This window comes from Silurus aristotelis, assembly GCF_946808225.1.
Source record: "Silurus aristotelis genome assembly, chromosome: 13".
Lineage (NCBI taxonomy): Eukaryota > Metazoa > Chordata > Actinopteri > Siluriformes > Siluridae > Silurus > Silurus aristotelis.
In genome coordinates, this window is record NC_139586.1 from 14,168,800 (window position 1) to 14,190,992 (window position 22,193).

At 38.8% G+C, this 22,193-nt stretch overlaps 1 protein-coding gene across 2 annotated transcripts in view; it reads right to left on the bottom strand.

Annotated features, from left to right (window-relative positions):
* sbf2 (SET binding factor 2) overlaps positions 1-22,193 on the bottom strand; it is a 113,817-nt gene that overhangs the window by 77,162 nt on the left and 14,462 nt on the right. For both annotated transcript variants that reach the window (XM_083558696.1, XM_083558695.1), the window contains exon 2: positions 20,957-21,042. In XM_083558696.1, the coding sequence (XP_083414822.1) occupies positions 20,957-21,042 (86 nt within the window). The remainder of the gene's footprint in view (positions 1-20,956; positions 21,043-22,193) is intronic.

Sequence of the window (22,193 nt, forward strand, 5' to 3'; positions counted from 1 at the left end):
GCAGGACATTTGGTTTCTTCCACTCAAAGCCGAACACACCATGTCTTCTTGGCGCTTGCACTGGTTACAGGGGTATTGTGATGCTTGAGATTTTTTTGGCCTTTAAGTTTCATTAATGGGAAATTGTGACTAACATCTTAACACTCTAAACAAGTGCATGCTCACAACTTTGGGGAAATTCATTGGGGAAGACCCTCAAATGGGTGTAATTGTGATTTGTCAACATAACCATCACAGAGAATTTCTAATAGTTTATTATAAGGGATTTTTTGTTTTCTTACTTTGTTCTTACTGGAACAATGTGTGAGAAGGGACTTTTGCAAGGTCTTGGCATACTGGTTACTTCTAATCGTAAAATACTCGTTGGAGACCAGGAGCAGGATGTCCTCCTTCAGCTACTACATCATGCTCTCATCAGAGAGCAGGAAATGGCACTCATCCGCTTTCCTTGCCACTCACTCTAAACACCTAGATTCCCGTTCAGAATTTTTTTTTTTACTTACAATCAGGAATGTAAATCAGGAAACATCAATAGCTTAAAAGTTAAGGTGATTATGCAATGTATCATTAATAGCTCCTATGAAGATTAAGATTTTTTTTCCCCATTGAGAAGCAAATTGGTCCTTCTTGGGCTATCAGGTGTCAGAACAGAATTTCCGGGCTGAAACAGAAATAGAATCGATTAAAATGTACGCCATATGATGGCCGAGCGCGAGCATGCGCTGCCTTACGTTAGCCGTGTCACGTTTACACGGTCCGTTGTGTTATGCGTGGAAGAGAGGAACAGAGAGGAAGTAGAATGAAAGGCGGAGAAAGCGAAAAAACGTTGGAGCGATGAACCAGGATGTCACAGTCTGACGGTAGACACAATAGAAGGCAGGAAAGCTCTAACACTGCAAGGCAGCGGAGGGAAAAGCGGAATGCTCCGGCATCATCGGATCGGGACAGGTGCCAGGAAACATAGGGAAAATATGCAAAGCATGTGGTAAATTTCCAGAGGAAATCAATAATACAGATGCTTACCTGAGAACACGCTAATAAAAAAATATGATTGGTGGATTTGGCAAAAATCACATCACGACATCAACAGCCCTTTTCTCTGAATGGCTGAGATTGTAAAGGAAAGGGACTGAATTTCTGAAAGTGACAGAATTCTTACTTGGGAATCAAATATTAGAAGTGAAATCCTCAATTTGTGCTTGGTTTAATCAATCACACAGAATAAGGCCCGGAAAATAACCATGAGAAAATGCCTGACTGATGAGTAAAGTAATATTAGCTTAAGCAAGCCTTTGTTCTTGGGGTCTGGAGGGACCTCGGCAGCCGAGCTGGAAGCGGACTCTTTTATGCTGGGACGTGTCTCAGGGTGAGAAGCCAAAGCTGTCTGCTGTATTCGAATGCTACAGCCAGCCAACAATGATGTCAGGTCCCATGACAGACCGTGATCAGGACTGCAGTTAGATTATCTGATTCATAATGATAAATGTCTATTTCAGGATGTCTGCCTGCATTTCTTTAAAAAGGTCTGGAGATCATTACAGAAAACAAAACCACTGAAGCAATACACTTAACAGAACCGCACTCGAGATGATCTGATCAGATCGCGTTTATGATACCGCTAATGCTGGATCGATTTTAAAGGAGATTATGACAGAATCGCTTGCGGTTACATGATGACTGTAGTCACCCGGGATGCTATAACATCAGCGATTTGGTAAAGTATGAGTGGGAGTTACGGTCAAAAAAAAGTACAATGGACTTCATATGAAACAGGTGTCGAGCAGCAGCAGTTCCTCAACATAACCAACGTAGCCAGAGCCCAATAAACACATCAAAATATTACCACACTGTTTATGGTCTTGGTTTTAATGTTTTATTATGTTTTAAGTTTCAGTTCAAACATCGTTAAAAGAGTGATTTATTGAAGTTATGTTAAACCAGGTGGTTGCAGGGCTGTTGTTAGGTGGTTGCTATATTATTTCAGGTGGTTGCTTGGGTAGTTGTTTTTTTTTTTTTTTTTAAGATGAATATTTGTGTGGTGTTACATGTGGTTTCTAGATTGTTGCTTGTTTGTTACTCTAATATTCCAACTGGTGGCTAAGGTGTTGCTATGCGGTTGCTATGATATTCCATCTTGTTGCTAAGGTGTTGCTATAGTGCTCGAAGTTGTTGGTGGTAGTGCACCTGGTTTCTACAATGTTACAAAGTGACACTGGTAACATCTGGTATTCTAGGGTGCTGTTAGAAGGTTTTAATGGTGTCTGTGTGGTTTCCAGCATGTTACTAGGTGGTTTCTATGGTATTCTATCTGCTTACTAGGGCATTGCTCTCTGGTAACTGTAGTGTTCTAGATGGTTGCTAAGATGTTACTATTTTTTCACAAGGTATCCCATGTGACTGCTAGTGTAGTGTGTAGCGTAGTTTGGCTACTATCGTATCTCAAATTAGCAGATTGCTAACCTGTTTCTCACTGCTTGCTATGTTATTTAAGATCATTGCTAATGTTTTCTAAGGATTTTCGATAGCTGGTTGCTGTAGTATTCTAGATGGATGCAATGGTATTCAAGCTGGTTGCTAGGTTGTTGCTATAATAATACAAGTAGGTGCTAAGGCTTTTTGTAGGTTTTTCTTTAGTATGCCATTTGGCTGTCTGCTAGATGGTTGGTATACCTATATTAGGTTCTTTCTAGATTGTAACTAGATGGTTTCTAGCTAATTAATTGGGAGCTGTTATGCTTTAGAAGATTGCAAGGGTGGTAACTGCATGCAGCAGTGCAGTACTGATTGCCTCTAAAAGATCTGTATTAGCACTGCTACATGGCAACTGTAAATCCAACCTTTGTGGACATTAATTCCGCTGTTCAAAAGTAATCTATAATTGTGCCAAATTTTGGGGTTCCCTGTCAAAAATATTGCGACGGTTGAAAAAGAGAAAAGTGTAACAGCATGTTGGCTATTTAAAGCATTACGCGTCACAGAAAAGAATGCAATGAATTTATTTAGGCTGCTGGTGGAAAGAAAAAAGAAAACCGAAATCATCGAAACAGCATCAGTGCAAAGCAGACAGATAACAGGAATAACTGTGGTGAAAAGGAGAGTCACAGTGATATTGAGGGGAGAAGCGACACTATAAACAGATTTCTGATAAGAAAAATCTCTGCTACTGTACGCTCATAACCTCTATACAAAGTACAGAGTGACCAGGAAAAGAATGCTTATGGCAGTCTATCTAACCTTCTCACCACACACACACACACACACACGCACACGCACACGCACACACACGCACACACACGCACACACACACGCACACACACGCACACACACGCGGACGCGCGGACGCGCGCACGCGCGCACTTGCTTATTCTGAACCAGCTGAGTCATGTCAAAGACATAACACATCCTGCGCTTAGTTTAGATCTCAGTCAAGTGACAATGGCACTTCTAGTGCTCCTGCGTTTGTGATGTCAATAAGCCCGATAAGATTTTCACTGAGGGTTCCTCGTCATGTGCACATGCCGCCCGTTCCACAAAGCGATACCGGATCTGCGGTTTGACCTGCTAAGAATCGGTGCAAGCTGAGCAAGCATGAAGAACAGGACAACCAAATTAGACCTTCATCTGCTCTCTGGTGTATTCAATTACTCCAGTCACGCCCCTTTAGCGACTGCTATAAACCGCATACTGCATTGTCCCGTCTGGAGGACAAAGAGAACATTTTGGCGTATAAGCACCTCACGAGCGGTCAAGTGTAAGCTCAGAATAACCTCTTGTTCGGTATTATCACAACCTAAATGCCCTATTTGGACACGTCTGCCAGAAAACCAAAAGAAATATGTGCTAGATTGTTTAGCTGACAAACCTGGAAGTTAGTAGTTTGATCACGAACAGTTTTTTTTTTTTTTTTTTGTTTTGTCAGCGTCTAATGTTCAAGGTGAGGACAGTGATATGCCTGTGCACTCATTTATTTCTAGAAAACTAATCCCCCTGTGAGATCACTCACTCTTGATTTCTCGATTTGGGAAGTGTTTCATATGGATACGTGCACAAGACACGTTAGCAGTGGCCAAAGCTTTTTGCTGCTCAAAGTAAGACTCTGCATCTGCCTGCAAAACCACAGACGTGTCCATTCGGATGGGATTAAAATGATCAGACTGTGACCGAGTTGGTCCAAAAATAGCAGGTAATTTGGTCTGTGATTCTCATAGGAGGATGGGAAAAGGGAAAACATCGACATGGCTCAATGTGAAGTGAAGCAAAATCATGGAGGAGCATGTAAACACGCTGAAAAGCACAATGTAAATGTAATCCAGTCTGTGTAGTGCTTTGGTTGGAATATAAATAATGTGTAGGAACCGTTAGTACATAAGAAGTAAAACATAATAAATAAATTTAAAAAACCACACACACTGAGTGATCTTCAAAGCTCCGTAGTGTAGCATGATGCAAACAAATTGACATATTTAAACGGAAAAAACAGCATTAAAAATAACCCCAGTTGCATTCCTGGAATGAAAATCAAACAAAACAAAAAAAATTCAAGGAAGACAAAACAATGACAAATAAAAGAAACGGAAAGAAGTGACACAGGAGACCCCAGCCATCCTAGAGGTCTTCAGCCAACACCACTCTTGAACTAAGTAAGATTTGGTTGGATGTTGAACTCCAGACATGTGGAAGGTCTATTTCGGTCCGCTAGGGCCAGAGCCAGCATTAGATCTGAACTAGGAAGTGCTCAGCTGAGCCAAAATGAATGCTCTATTCATAGGCTGACACTTCCTTAGAGCATCTTCAGGGTCAGAGTTAAAGGAAGAGGGAGAAAGAAAAGAAAAAGAAAAAATTACACTGCAGCTCCTGTGTAAAATCTACACAAAAATAGCTCGATGCTGTGGTGAGATGTTTACCACAACATTATGGTCTTTTCAACCAAGTTGTGTATAAATTGTTCGAGTATTGTTCTAAATACAATTCTATCTGAGTATTGCTATCGACATGGTTATGCAATACTGCACACATGGTTCAATTTAGGGACAGATATTTTTAGCGGGTCACGGAGAATGTCTATAATTTACCGCAGATCTTAGGGTGAGTAATAGAAAGACAGACAAACTGGAGCGTTCGCAATAACAAGACTCCCTGAGGTCTATAATTTGGATTGCTAATGACTCTCAATGCATGCAAGAAATGCAGATAAAGACTAAGGGGATTGTTCCTGTAATTTTATAGTGTGTTGTGTGAATGCGAGCTATATTCAATTCTTCCAGCTTGGCAATGTGGGAAAAACACGAACATGAATTCTAGGCAAACTGTGAAAAGTTCTGATGAATATTTCTCGTGCCAGGACATATGGACGACTACATATGTATATGATAGTTAATTGCAAAACTGCAAAAAAAAAAAATAAAAAAAATAAAAAAACACCTTAATCAGTAAACAGCAACAACAACAGCATCAGCAGCAGCAACAACAACTGCTGAAAAAACCTCATGATAAGAAGTTCAACAGGTTTTGGCTAAGCGAGTGTAAACACCTTTGTCCTGAGCCGAAGAGATGCACAATACACCCCCGCGTCACCGAACAGCCCCCTGCCTGTAAACGGAGCGATAACGCAACAGGGACAGGTGCTTCCTGTGAGTCATAGAGCGCCGAACTCAGCCCCTGCTTTGCTCCAATCAGTGAGCTTGTTTCTGTCCTTTTTTTTGTTCTTCACCTGACAAAACAAAGCTGCAGGTTCGCTACGACCAGACATCATCAGCAACTGCGAGGTCTGTCACTCTCTGGTGCTCAACCAGGAAGAAAAACATGAACCCTGATTCTGGCTGGAAATTCTGCTCACCTCCGCACTCTCGAAACAATGGACGAGTTAAACACGCCGATCGCTGACCTATTAGCTGTTTTTCTCCTGCAGAAGGACACCAGGGACAAACGATATGCACCTGAACAGGCCTCAAGAAAATAGGTGCTGATACTCGAGAGTGAAAATGACAAAAATCTGAATTTTCATTTTCTTATCTAAAATCTCTGATGGAAAATCTAATAAAATTTTCACTGTTACATGATTTATTCATATCACTCAGTGCCCTACCTAGAGTACTAGCTATTTATGATTTATGGAACTGTTACATCTGAGCCATCAAATCTCACAGGTGAAACTTGTTGCACAAGGGTGGTCAAACACTAACAACATCATCATGTGCCCAATGATATCACAGCTATCCATGCCACTGAGCCAAATAAGCAAATTGGTGTTTTCTAGGTTGGAGGGATTGTGTTCTCTTTCTCTCTATTATTTTCTCTCTTACATTCCTTCTCTCACTCTATTTCCTGACAATCATCGCAACACGTAAGTAAGTGTGAGCATCCGTTAGCTCATGCATGCAGAAGAGAGCAAATTTCAGAGCTTTTTTCTGCTCTGTGACTTTGCAGATGTTTTGTGTCATTAAGGATAATACATTACAGTTTATTACACATAGCCAAAAATACATTAATTAATGAATCAATTAATAAGGTAGGAAGCAAAAAAAAATAAATAAAAATCACACAAAAACACAAACAAAAAAAATCTAGTGGTTTAAAAAAAATAAATAATACAGTCACAGTTTTGTCAAACTTTTTGCATGTCTGGTTCTACTGCATATTCTATCATCCTCTTGTCCTTATATCAATTGGTACCGGGCTGCACAGAAAGAATACATAACTTACATTATTTCTGTTTTATTTATGGTCTGATTCTGAACAATGTTTCAATTAAAAAAAAAATACCGGATTCTATCCGCCACATCTGTCTATGATTCACTGTTGATGCATGTCATGATGCCTCGGTCACATGTCTTACCAACAGCCCCTACCTTCTTAAAGGGGCTGCTCCGGCCGCTAACACATAATACATTACCGCTAAATTCAAACCCCCAAGCTAGCAAAATAAACAAAAATCAAAACAGTGGATTCACGTTAATTATTATATTTAGTAATTTAGTTTTTATGGTGGTGGTATCATTTTATTTTGTTGTATTTATCCGCCACACCTTAAAGGCCAGTCTGTGAAAATATTGTCTGACATTAAACCGGTCCGTGTCGCAAAAAAGGTTGGGGACCGCTGCTTTTTATATATATATATATATATATATATATATATATATATATATATATATATATATATATATATGTATAATGTGTGTGTGTGTGTGTGTGTGTGTGTGTGTGTGTGTGTGTATGTTTGTATGGAGTGAGGGTGCTCTCACAGTGTGTCTGTATTAAAAGTAATCTCTCGCTCCTTCAAAAAGTATGATGTGCAGGAGAATGGAATATTGAACTGCATTCGGACTTTGATATTTAAAAACATTTGAAAAGCGAGTACTTTTAAGCAAGTGGAAAATTAAAAAAGAAGAACTTTTACTGGAATTCTATTTACTCAAGTACAGAAATGATGTACTGGTGTTTTTAGAGCAGGTGAACAGTCCAGTGCTCCACTGAGATATAAAAGAGTCTCCTAGACACCAAAAAACACAATCTCTCTCTCTCTCCTTTTTTTTTTTTTTTTTTGTTATTGTGCGTAAGCGAGTGTTGAAAGGAAATCTTTGGCTTGTTTTGAATCACTGAAACTGCCTCTGGGTGCACACTATTTCCCGTTTGGTCCCTGAGCAGGAAATAACAGGACACTCGGTATATGGTCTACTTTTTGGTCATGACTTAGTTATCATTTTTGCCGTCACGTATGTGTTTGTGGGTGGGGTATTGAAGCGGTGTGTATTGCATGTGATCGATTGTGTCTAGCGACGTTTGGAGCTTTGTTTGCCTTCACTGAGACACAACACAGTATCTTGTGCTTTATAAATAATTTCCACTGACAGTTAAAAAGGCTTTAAACCTATTGGTTAGTTTCCCTGTCATCACTCGACACATAAACACACAGTCCTGGATGGTGCGGCCATTAAACCGAAATATAATGTAGTGCTGCCTTACAAAAATAAATAAAAAACAGTGTGTGTGTGTGTGCGCGCACGCGCCTGTCCTCGGGGAAGCGGTTCAGTTAAAAAGCAGACAGCTTACAGACCAAACTACAACCATGAACACATTTTCCAAATAGCTTCTTGCGTCTTTCCCGGAAGTACGTGCCACATTCCACATTACAACCGGGATCCGGGAGGGGAAAAGTGCGGTTCAAAAAGTCAAAGCCAGAACACAAGCAAGATGACACAAACATTTACAATCTGCCCCGTGCAGAGAGGTCAAATTCCTTCATTATGGGATGTCGGGCCCTAAAAAGGAATACTGTGTTTCATCTCAAAACAAAGTATAAGGAGATTAAAACGGAACTAAATCAACGGACAAAGAATGTCTTGTTGCGCTCTTCTGTGGTTGAAAAAGATTAACGGCGTTCGCAGAAAATCGGGGTTTGTTTTCTTAACGGGAAAATAAACCATTATGAAGGACGAGAGTATCGGTGCATGTCAGTGGCCGTTCCCAAAATGTTTTCCTTCGCTTTGACTTTACGAGATAGGAAAATGTTTTCTTTCAGGCTTAAAAGAAAGAGGATGCATTAATCCACTTTACGTGAAGACGGAACACAAACACTGCGATGTGTGCTGAAGCCGGAAAAAAAAGAAAGAAATGCCAACAAATCAGCAAGGACACGGACACAGAAGCGTACCCTGTTCTCAAACACTTGTGCGTGCATTAACGAAGGAGGACCCTATGATCAAGGAGAATAAACACGCTTTAAAGCTCTTAGAAATGCTTTTGTAATGCCTCGTTTACCTACACGCACATCCTCAGGCTGAGCTAACGAGTACAGGGCAGGTTTCAGGTTCAAAGCGGGACGCACGGCGTAGGGCGTCCATAAATACAACACGCATTCCTGTCAGTCTTGCCGGTTACGATGCACAGTAAACCTTTCACACGTGGCAGCGTGGCTTGTGTTTTTTTTACTACACTTTTGCTTATAATTTCCCCTCAAGGGTCAAAATCTATCTGTAATATTTATCTAACAAATAAACTGCTAGCAAAAATGCATTAAACAAAAAAAAAAAAAAGAGAAACATTTTTAAAGTATAAAAGAAAAACATTTAAAAGAAAAAAGATTGAAAGAAAAATTAACAGAGAAAAGTGTAATGAATTTTCTAATAATTAAAATGATAAATTCTGGTTTGATTTAAAAAAAAAATCTATACAGTATTTTAGCATTTTCAGCAATGGCACAAGAACGTTTTATGTTCGATGTGTGAAAAATGTTTCAAGCTACACTAAGGTGAGTTCTCATAGCAAAAAAATTTACAACCAGTTGGAAACTCTGGAGTAGCGTTTGGCAGCCGAAATTAACTGCACAGAAGAATTTATACGGCAGAAGCTCAGAGAAAACTAACACTAATAATAAACACATACAGTGAGGAAAATAAGTATTTGAACACCCTGCTATTTTGCAAGTTCTTAAGAATCCAACTACTAACATGGCCAAGACCAAAGAGCTGTCCAAAGACACTAGAGACAAAATTGTACACCTCCACAAGGCTGGAAAGGGCTATGGGGAAATTGCCAAGCAGCTTGGTGAAAAAAGGTCCACTGTTGGAGCAATCATTAGAAAATGGAAGAAGCTAAACATGACTGTCCATCTCCCTCGGACTGGGGCTCCATGCAAGATCTCACCTCGTGGGGTCTCAATAAACCTAAGGAAGGTGAGAAATCAGCCCAGAACTACATGGGAGGAGCTGGTCAATGACCTGAAAAGAGCTGGGACCAACATTTCCAAGGTTACTGTTGGTAATACACTAAGACGTCATGGTTTGAAATCATGCATGGCACGGAAGGTTCCCCTGCTTAAACCAGCACATGTCCAGGCACGTCTTAAGTTTGCCAATGACCGTTTGGATGATCCAGAGGAGTCATGGGAGAAAGTCATGTGGTCAGATGAGACCAAAATAGAACTTTTGCCACTAAACGTGTTTGGAGGAAGAAGAATGATGAGTACCATCCCAAGAACACCATCCCTACTGTGAAGCATGGGGGTGGTGGCATCATGCTTTGGAGGTGTTTTTCTGCACATGGGACAGGGCGACTGCACTGTATTAAGGAGAGGATGACCGGGGCCATGTATTGCGAGATTTTGGGGAACAACCTCCTTCCCTCAGTTAGAGCATTGAAGATGGGTCGAGGCTGGGTCTTCCAACATGACAATGACCTGAAGCACACAGCCAGGATAACCAAGGAGTGGCTCTGTAAGAAGCATATCAAGGTTCTGGCGTGGCCTAGCCAGTCTCCAGACCTAAACCCAATAAAGAATCTTTGGAGGGAGCTCAAACTCTGTGTTTCTCAGCGACAGGCCAGAAACCTGACTGATCTAGAGAAGATCTGTGTGGAGGAGTGGGCCAAAATTCCCTGGAAATGTTTGACCTCTGTAATTGCAAACAAAGGCTACTGTACCAAATATTAACATTGACTTTCTCAGGTGTTCAAATACTTATTTGCAGCTGTATCATACAAATAAATAGTTAAAAAATCATACATTGTGATTTCTGGATAATTTTTTTTTGATTATGTCTCTCACAGTGGACATGCACCTACGATGACAATTTCAGACCCCTCCATGATTTCTAAGTGGGAGAACTTGCAAAATAGCAGGGTGTTCAAATACTTATTTTCCTTACTGTATATTAAAGCTTTTCTGTGGCAAATTGCTTTTTTAAATACATTTTTTACTGTTCCATAATTATCCCACTCTTTAATTCTTATCAAGATGATACAACAAGATATATTGTATTTAAATTTTTTATTTTTTTTCCCCCCAAAGGTAGAGAAAGTAAGTACAGTGTTCCCTGGTGGTCTAGTGGTTAGGATGCGGCGCTCTCACTGCTGCGGCTCGGGTTCGATCCCCGGTCAGGGAACCAACCCCAGCCACTCTTAGTGCCGGTCCCAAGCCCGGATAAATGGGGAGGGTTGCGTTAGGAAGGGCATCCAGCGTAAAAACATGTGCCAAATCAAACTGAGGAGGATCCGCTGTGGCGACCCCTAACGGGAGAAGCCGAAAGAAAGTTTTAGAGAAAGTAAGTACAATTAGATAGAAAGAAGAAAGAAACTGAAGAGCGTTTCCTGCTGTTAGAATGTTGGTTAGAATAGGAATCTACCTATAAAGAGTTCAAATGCATGGCGTGTCATTCAGTAATTAATAAAAAATTGCATATATTATATTGTATATTTAAATGATTAATTATAGCTTATATGGATTTTCTATACAACGTTGTCCTAATCCTATTATAACAAAACATATCCGTGTATGTTTGCGTGCCCCATGTGCATAAAACCTTTAGATGTCCCTTAAAAATTAAAATGAAAGTGCAATAAAAGCAAACTGTCCTCTAATAAAAAGCATTAATCTTGCACCAACACCTGAGACCAGGACAACGTTGTTTTACACGATGCCAAATAACCTCTTATATCGACTTTAATAGTTGTCTGCCCTTTATAATCAAACTGCACATCTGATGATTGATGAAAGTTCAGGAACCGAGCGTCTACGTGTCTCTCCGTCATCCCTGCAGACATGTTTAGGTGAACACAGCTCTCGAAAGGGAGCACGGGTTCAAACCGGCACGCAAACAACAGCGCTGATTCACTTCCTTCAAGATTAAAAACACCTTTGTAGGCAAGTGTTGCAAATATGTTCGTGGGGGTCTTGGTGGGCTTTTTTTTTTTTTTTTTCGCTTAAATTTCGGAACATTCCTCATCTGTAGTTATTTAGAGTGCTGGGTGGCAGCTGTGGCCGCAAGATGCTTCTCGTGCTAAGATCCATTCGTTTCATTGAATCTATTCCCGGGCGAAATCTTCAGAGTGCGACCAAAGTCTGCAAACAATATAGGGTACCATACTTTAAAATAATCAATAAATAAAAGAAATCATTTGCATGGAACGTTTTAACACTTACAGAGTATCTATTAAAAACAAAACAACTACAAAGCGAGACTTCATGTAAATCTGCCACATAATCAAAGTGCTGGATCCTTTGGACCCCCGGCAAACAATTTCGCTTTGCAAACACTTGAGCTTGAAAGGTCAAGTCAAGTCAAGCAGCTTTTATTGTCATTTCAACCATATAGAGCTGACACAGTACACAGTGAAATGTTCCTCCAGAACCCTGGTGATACATAAAACAACATAGAGTGCCACCACACAACATAGAGCTAAATAACAGGGCACAGAGCAAAGGAACTAAAGTAAGAGTCCTCGCCACATAATGTGCATCGTGTGCAAACGGACAACACAAAACAGTGTGGGTCTGATACACAAAACACGAAATAGCACCTATCAGTAAACCTACTGTATAACCTGTTATACTGTACAATGTGCGAAAGGTAAATTAACACACAGATGTGATTAACAATGGTGGAATGTTTGCAGCCTCTTAAATCGTAAACATAAAACTGACCCCTAACTTCTTGTTCAAACAGAAATCTGGAGAGATTCCTGACACGCAAAAGGCATATAAAAATTAAGCAATTGCCAAATTGCTAGATCTGACTATGGCTTCGGAGTGTGGGATAAGGCTGAGAGGCACGACTGGAAGGATCAACAACATCTGGAGAATGTGGAGGGAGATGTTTGTCTGAACAACCGTTGCTTTAGGCTTATATTTACTGCAGGAGCGCTCCACATGTTGGTGTAGGTTGCTGTCATACATACACACACACACACACACACACACACTTTTCTACACTAAACTGGTGAGTAAGATTTTAAGAATCCAGAGCTATTGCTGATTCATGTTTCTCTCTGGCTTTGGGTTGATGCAGGCTGCAGGAATGCTGAATCAGGGATAAAATTAAAGTGGGTGTGGCCAGTTTTTACTTTGTTAGCAAAAAAAAAAAAAAAAAAAAGTTGCCCCAGAGAACGCTATCTCGTCATATAATTCGAATAAAATTGGTAGAAACTACACATGTATGTGCTTTGTGTCGAACAGCAAAGCAGATACTTTTATAGTGAAGTCATCCTGATAAACACCACATGGTTTCATTTCCTTTATTTAATCCAGTGTTTATGTTTCGCAAACAAGGACGTTCACAGCTGAAATCGAAAGGAAACTACAACGTTTCAAAGAAAGACGCTTCGCTGCCATGCTCGGAAGTCGGCCATTCGAGTTCGAAAAAGGCGAAAAGGAAACTGACTCTGCAAAACTGAGGAATAATCACAGCTCGTATTTTTAGTGTGGATGTTAAATGTGCCAGCCGTCCTGATATCACGCTCTCGAGTTCACTGCGTTGACCTTGAACCTCCTAAAGCAATTCAGAGCTTTGCACTCAAGAGGTTTATAAATACCTGGATATCAGGTGGTCTTTGCAATTACATTAAAAGTCAACGGGAAATAGAAAGCTAAGCGTCTGAGATGAAGTGCAGGAATAATGTGATTGTAGTGCAGTTATGTTCAAATAATCTCTGAACAGCTCTGTGAATGTTACACAGCACTGGCAGTGGAGACTCCTTCCATCAATCGTTAAAACCAATGTGATTACAAGACACTTTTTATTTTATTAGAACTTTTACTGAAAAGTCACTGTGAAATGATGCGTTACCACAGAAACTATTACAAATTTAAAAATTTCTCCAAGTTACATTTTGTACTTAATTTTGTAAAAACAAATTGGTTTTTGGTGGTAGCACTTTTTTATTTATTGGTGGTAGCATTTTTAACCGCTTTAGGACCCATGATTTAGACTTAGAATCCACAGAAAGCACAGAAGAGAATGCTATGGCACTGTTCGCAACCTAACATCAGACTCTTCGTCCATCTGTTTTAATGCGAGACTGAAGCGCTCACGAGAGTCGGTGTTCCGCAGCCGACGGGTACCAAGGTATTACTGTATTATAAACTAATATATATAGGATTTAAACAACACTACTATAAATTATATTAACATATGATACAAATGATGTATCAGAAACTCAATTTTAGCCCATAAACTAGTTTCCTTCATGTGTCCAGCAACACTGTTCAACAGAATCATATGGATTTCAAATTAAAATATTTGGCATTGAATTAAAGCAAATTTAGTGAGTTATTAATTTTTATTTTTTTTATTTATTTAGAATTTCCAATTCACATTTTACTCAAAAACAAATTATTTAACCCTGAACATTAATACTTTGCCATTTGATCCTTTTTTATCCAAATTACTAAATTCATGAATAATAATAAAAAAATAATCAATTGACCTTTATTTCATCAAATGTGTTTTTTTGTGCTTGAATTATTATGCAATTCTTTATGAGTGAAGAAACAAAATGTTTTGAGCCCATGAAATAAAAAACAGTTCATCTTTGGCTAACAATCTTGTTTGGACTTGTATGTGCTTTCCTAAAAAGGACGGAATTTTTTTTTTATAAATAAAAATGTGGCTGGATAATTAAATTTGGTATGCAATAGAAAAATATATAATAAAAACCCCCCTGATTCAGACTTGACCCAAATTTCTCAACATATTGGCCCCACAGTGGTTCCACCACCTGTTCAGCGATTTGCTCCACTTCTACCAGATGTGGCGTGCTTGACAGCACATAAATGTGTAGTGGGGAATGGCCCAGCTGATGCCTGTTCGTCCTGACATGCACAGTGAAACACGGGGGATTTTGAAAGTGTGAAATCATGATCTCACTTATTCTCCTAAATAGGATTTTGCAACAGAGATAGACGAATACTCAATGCTTAACCAAGAACATGTTCTAAAAATAGATTGACCGGAAAAAGATTAAAAAGAAAAAAAGCTACATCTGAAAAAGAAAAAAATATATAAATAAAATTAAAAACAGCCATTAAGGGAGTATGACAAATTAATTTAGGAATCTGTTGAGCCTCCAGAAAGCAGCCTGTGAACAATAAAGCCTCATGTCTGATACACGTACATGACTTCCTCAAGTTTGCGAAGAATGTCTGTCAAAGTTAAAACCAGGTCTGATTTCGGATAAAAGGGAATTAAATATGTATGGAAAAAAGGGGGAAAAAATAAAGTGTTATGCGAGTTAGAAGAAACGATGATATGTAATTTACTGCAAAAACATCAAAAAGAAGAAGTGGAAACATGGTGACCTGATGCATGGGCATGTCCTCGTATAACTCATTCATAAAGGCAAAGTTTCTCTCATATTTTGTTGCTTTATGACAAAAAATAAATAAATTCCCAGAACTGATTTTGAGTATCTGCTCAGGTGTTGCATAAAAGGAGACTTTCCAGTCAATTATGGAATTTTATTTAAAAAGTGCTGACAGGAAATTCTGCCGTGTTGCACCATGGTCCTGAAGAAATGGCGTTTCATATCATAGACAAGCTGCATAATCCTGCAATTACGCTAGCAAGCGATGAATCTGCACAAGACCGATTATTTTACATGCTTGGCATTTTGCGGATACCCTGATCGAAAGCGGCTTATCCTGTTTTTGTATGTGAACGTGCTGCGAGACACCATTTACCTTTATGCAAATCAATAAAACAATAAATCCAGAACTCACTCAAGTAATTCCTCGGATCAATCTTATGCCACATTATGTGCAACAATCTGATTTCTCACAACTTTATTTCCTATCTACCATTAGTTCCTATGTACTGCTTAATAAAAAATCGGTTTACTGTAGTTTTATCATGTCGTATGACACATTGAATTAACAAAAATATTGGGACAGACGACTTTTCCAGTCATATGTGGTTCTTCCCCCGAACTGTTATCACAATGTTGAAGGCACACACATTGTAAAAGATGTCTGTTGATGTGAGAGCATTAAATTGTCCCTACACTTGAACTAGAAAACCCAAACCAATGCCCCTGTGCACAAAGCAAACTCCTTGAAAATATGGTTTACATGAACTGGACCCTAAGCTTTCCGATGGTATGAGATAGAGCTCTGAGAACAACCTTATTAAACATACCTGATGTAAATGTAATCAGTGGTGAACAGTAACAAAGTGAATGAGAATCGTTACTGTACTTAAGCGGCTTTTTCACGTATTTGTACTTTACTGAAGTATTTGCATTTGGGGAGACTTTTACTTTAACTTACATTTTACTTTGACTTTAATTACATTTCAAAGTCAAATATCTCACTTTTTACTCTACTACATTTTGCAAAATCAGTTGTTGAGTGGCTGAAAACTTAACTGGTCAAATCACAGAGCAACCCACCAATCAGGGTAGAGCGTTTGCTCCGTTTTTTTTTTTTACTTGTGTTGATTGCTGCTTGTTGGTATCTACTGTACCAAGCATAAACATACAGTTCAGCATCAGTTCAGTGTGAGAGTAAAAAATGATGGAAGAGACTCCTGACTGAACGACAGAGGTTTTATTTGACAGCTATTTTAAGCAGTTGTAAGTAGGGTTTTTTTTGTAGTTAAAAAGAAGGTTTTACTTTTAATAAATTTCAATCAGCATTTGACACATTAATATCATTAAATTAAAAGATTGTTTCGCTAAAAGTAACAGTCTTTTCACTTTCAAACTGAGAGACATCAATAAATAAACACAAGCTCAGCAACAACAGTTGTACCCTCAGTGCATGTTTTGTTGGAATTCTTCTCGTGGCTTTTGCTACACAAAATAGATCATCAGATCCATTCAAATTAAATTCATCTGTAACAACGAAAGTACGGTCACCAGATGTTGCAGTCTAATTGTGGATTCACTTATGCAAAATTGAAACGTGTTTTTTTGTTTTGTTTTTATTTCGCACATACAGCGACTCATACAGCAACAAAGTGACCAGAGACCCGACGTTTTTAAATGGAGTTGGCCAATTTGTTGGAAAATACGGTGGTGTGAAAAAGTGTTTGCCCCATCCTGATTTCTTTTTTTTTTTTTGCATGTTTGTCACACTTTAATGTTTCAGATCATCAAACTAATTTCAATATTACTTGAATATTACATTACTACATGGCCCTGTTTGAAAAAGTGTTTGCCCCCCTGTTAAAACTGTGGTTTATCACACCTGAGTTCAATTTCTCTAGCCACACCCAGGCCTGATTACTGCCACACCTGTTCACAATCAAGAAATCTCTTAAATAGGACCTGCCTGACAAAATGAAGTAGACCAAAATATCGACATAATGTAATAAATAAAAATAATAAAATCCAAAGAAATTCAGAAACAAATGAGAAATAAAGTAATTGAGATCTATCAGTCCGAAAAAGGCTATTTATATAAAGCCATTTCTGAAGCTTTGGGACTCCAGCGAACCACAGTAAGAGTCATTATTCACAAATGGCAAAAACATGGAACAGTGGAGAACCTTCCCAAGAGTGGCCGGCCAACCACAATTACCCAAAAAGAGCACAGCGACGACTCATCCAAGAGGTAACAAAAGACCCCACAACATCATCCAAAGAACTGCAGGCCTCACTTGCCTTAGTTAAGGTCAGTGTTTATGACTCCACCATAAGAAAGAGAAGGCAAAAAATGGTCTGCATGGCAGAGTTCCAAGACAAAAACCGCTGCTGAGCAAAAAACAAAGGCTCATCTCAGTTTTGCCAGAAATCTTCTTGATGATCGCCAAGACTTTTGGGAAAATACTCTGTGGACTGACGAGACCAAAGTTTAACTTTTTGGAAGGTGTGTGTTCCATTTCGTCTGGCCTAAATATAACAGTGCGTTTTAGAAAAGCAACAACATACCAACAGTAAAATATGGTGGTGGTGGTAATGTGATGGTCTGGGGCTGTTTTGCTGCTTCAGGACCTGGAAGACTTGCTATGATAAATGGAACTATGAATTCAGCTGTTTACCAAAAAATCCTGAAGGAGAATGTCCGGCCATCTGTTCGTAAACTCATGCTGAAGCAAACTTGGGTTCTGCAGCAGGACAATGATCCAAAACACACCAGCAAGTCCACCTCTGAATGGCTGAAGAAAAACCAAATGAAAACTTTGGAGTGACCCAATCAAAGTCCAGACATGAATCCTATTGAGATGCTGTGTCTTGACCTTAAAAAGGCGGTTCATGCTCGAAAACCCCCCAATGTGGCTAAATTACAACATTTCTGCATAGATGAGTGGACCAAAATTCCTCCACAGTGCAGTAACAGACTCATTGCAAGTTATCGCAAACGCTTAATTGCAGCTGTTGCCGCCAAGGGTGTCCCAACCAGTTATTAGGTTTGGGGGGCAAACACTTTTTCACACAGGGACATGTAGTTTTGGATTTTGTTTTCCCTCAATAATAAAAATCTTCATTTAGAAACTGCATGTTGTGTTCACTTGTGTTATCTTTTACTAATATTTAAATTAGTTTGATGATCTGAAACATTAAAGTGTGACAAACATGCAAAAAAAATAAAGAAATCAGGACGGGGGCAAACACTTTTTCACACCACTGCAGATGTCCAGCTACATAAAGTTGAGCGAAGATGCTAGATGCATAACTGTATGCAAATATAGAGCAACTTAATGCAGAAACTTTATCACTTTACCTGAACTGAAGATGTTGGAGCACACAAAGTAATTAGCTGTGAAATGATGAAAGCTAGTAAAAGTTACTATGACAACCAGTAATAGGAATACCTACAGGCGACTTCGTAGCATCTAAAGACTTGCGACTTGTGAAACAGCGTTATTCTTGAGGCAGATATGTTTTTTTTTTCTTCCCCGCTCTAAACGTGTTTTGAATACTACATGCTCTAGTTGTAGTTTTGCTGCTGTTTTTTGTCCTTTTTTTATTTTTATTTATTTTATTTTTTTTATTCAATTATGCTGCCCAGGTCTTTCTGGCGCAGCCTGTTTGTTGTCTGGTTTTGTTCAACTTGGAACTTTTTTTTCCCAGTTTTGCTGATCAGACAAAAACTCGGCTTCTGCATACAAATCGTTGATAGTAGATCATTTCTTACTTACTTCCCTCTTTTTTTTTTATTTTCTTCTTTTTTTTTTTTTTTTTTTTTAAACAATTTTACTTTTAACCTGCTGGTAACATTATTTTTAGTACATGCATGAAGTCTGTTATTTCTTATGTTTACCCCTATCCAAGTAACCGCATGGCAAGATTCAGCACATTATCTGTAGATTAACTGTAACCAGAATGAACTAATTATGTCCAGCACACCTGTAATTTCTTTATATTTCTAAATTGCACCCATTATATATTAAAAATTATTCCTTTTCTATAAATGCAACCATGATTTGAGATTACTTTGACACGTTTATTATTGTAAAACAGCACATCTCCCTATCCATAGGTTATGCAACATCTGCTGCACAAGTTCATTCCTGTTCCCCCATCACTTTCGTTATAGAAGCTATAAACGGTCATTCTTCTTAGTCTTCTCTTTTTCCAAGCTCTTCAGGTTAATCTAAAGGGGGAGGGGGCACCTACCAAGAAAGGCCAAGTTCAAAGTTCTACAGCTTACCTTTTAATGGAAACACTGAAAGGAAGAATTTGAATTTGCCCAAACTAATAATAAAGCTTGGATGCATTCATCAACAAATTCATGACAGGATCATTTGATAGATAATTATATATTTATGAAATTATTATTAATTAATTCAATTAATGAAATAATTTCTTGACTTAATGATATGTAATTTGTGCCAACTTGGACAGGGTCAGAACAAACTCCTACACAGAGAAGCTCTTTGGCAGACAAATAAAGGAAGTGGAGACATGGCTGTCTGTCTTTTCTGGTCCAAAGGCATTTCCCGTTCACCTCCAGCATGCCTCAGTAAACAGATAAACAAACCCAAAGAGAGAGAGAGAGAGAGAGAGGCCTCCAGTGACAAACTGTGTGATCTTATAATCCCTGAGGGACCAGGCTCGTTTACTGCAAATGCTGTTCTCGAGATTTACAGCTTGTTCATCTCACGCTCAGATAAGCAAATATTTGGTGCTGGAGTGGGATGATTTGTGCTTTTGGGATAATTGGTGTTCAGTATAGAGTTCAGATCCCGGACCTCCGACCTGACCTACAGACCGCAAACGAGGAGGCGGGGGGGTTAAAGGATCTCCCTGTTGCTGCCCTTAGAAGACACAGACCCCCTGCAGAGGCAAGACGATAGCATGCACAAACATCCTTGGGACGCACGCATGAAATCATTCCATCAAATAGAGGAAATCAAGGGGGGGGGGGGGGGGTCGGTAGAAATTCTTCTATTTTGAAGACAGAAGAAATATACAGATGGTAACAGAAATCAAGTCCCTGCTGTGCTCATGGGAAAAAGTTTTTCTTTTCAGGACATTTATTAAATCAATCAATCTCTCAATTTATCTATCTATCTCTCAACCTATCTCTCAATTTATCTATCTATCTCTCAACCTATCTCTCAATTTATCTATCTATCTCTCAACCTATCTCTCAATTTATCTATCTATCTCTCAACCTATCTCTCAATTTATCTATCTATCTCTCAACCTATCTCTCAATTTATCTATCTATCTCTCAACCTATCTCTCAATTTATCTATCTATCTCTCAACCTATCTCTCAATTTATCTATCTATCTCTCAACCTATCTCTCAATTTATCTATCTATCTCTCAACCTATCTCTCAATTTATCTATCTATCTCTCAACCTATCTCTCAATTTATCTATCTATCTCTCAACCTATCTCTCAATTTATCTATCTATCTCTCAACCTATCTCTCAATTTATCTATCTATCTCTCAACCTATCTCTCAATTTATCTATCTATCTCTCAACCTATCTCTCAATTTATCTATCTATCTCTCAACCTATCTCTCAATTTATCTATCTATCTCTCAACCTATCTCTCAATTTATCTATCTATCTCTCAACCTATCTCTCAATTTATCTAGCTATCTCTCAACCTATCTCTCCATCCATCTATCTCTCAACCTCTCTCTCCATCCATCTATCTCTCAACCTATCCATCCATCCATCCATCCATCCATCCATCTCTCTCTCTCTCTCTCTCTCTCTCTCTCTCTCATCCACATACAGCAAAAGTGAATGAACTGGCAGTTGTGGGGAGATACATGCTGGACTCACCATCTCCACACCCTGAGGGAATGCTGTGCCTTCCCGGTCCTTTTTTGGAAAGCGCTGGATGATTTTGCCGCATCCTTCTCCTGAACCTGGGGACACAATTAAAGAAAAACACTGAAACACGTAAGCAATAACAATAAATGTTACCTTTAACTGAGAGGACTGTTACTGCCGGGAAATATCCTGCTTGCTTGGTATTAACAAAAGCAGCTGAGGACTATAAATTAGTAAGTAATAAAATTAACTTTGTTGGACTTTTGCATTGACAAGTCTAATAATTCAGACCAATTACTCAAAAAGTAAATAATAAAAACAAAAATACTTTATATTGCCAAAGGTTAGTGGGCACCTGAACATTACAACCTTATGTGCTCCTTCACCACAAAATAAGAAGTACACAATTAAATAGGATGTTTTGTAATATTATATTTTCTCTAAGAACCAAGATGCACATACACTGTTAATTGTTGGGGAAGAACTTGAGTGTCCTGCATAAAAGCCTGCTATCAACCCCACCAAACCTCCTCACCCAACATTAGATCTTGATTTCATTAATGGCGAACGAATACAAATTTCTACAGACAGAAGTGTAGAGCATATTACACCAGCAAAGTGAAGAATGAATCTGAAACTGATTGTTCATCAGGAGTCCTTTGTCCAAATAATGTAGTTAAAGCAGTAGGAAAAAGGAACTATTTCTGACATTTGACTTTGTTTGGGTCGATTCCAAAATCTGCTCAGTCCATTCAAAGGTTCAACCCTTCGTTCATGGAGATGGACAGAGGGACAGGAGTTTTCCGATGCCATTGGTAAATGTGTAAAAAAAATAAAGGTTGTGTATTTCTAACACTGTCAGAACAGAACAACCTGAACCACATGAAGCAATGTTCATGTTCATTACAGAAACTGACACACAGACACAATTCCAGTTGGAAATTTGCAGTATTGTTTATCTTTTGACTTTGAATAAAAATAAATATCAAATAGGTCGTTTCGACCTGCGATTCGAAAACTGATAGATGGAATTTTCTCCTTTGCGTAAGGAATTGTAATAAATCTTTATGTGAATGCAGAGGGAGGCTGGATTATGGATTATCAGGAGATGACTCATGTGGAGGAAATAACACCGTGCCAGAATCAGTCAGTATAAATTACATTTTTGTACAAAATTAGATGATCAAAAATTTCTCCATTTACACAAATGTGCCATAACACAATGTGCCATCATACATCGTGTCCC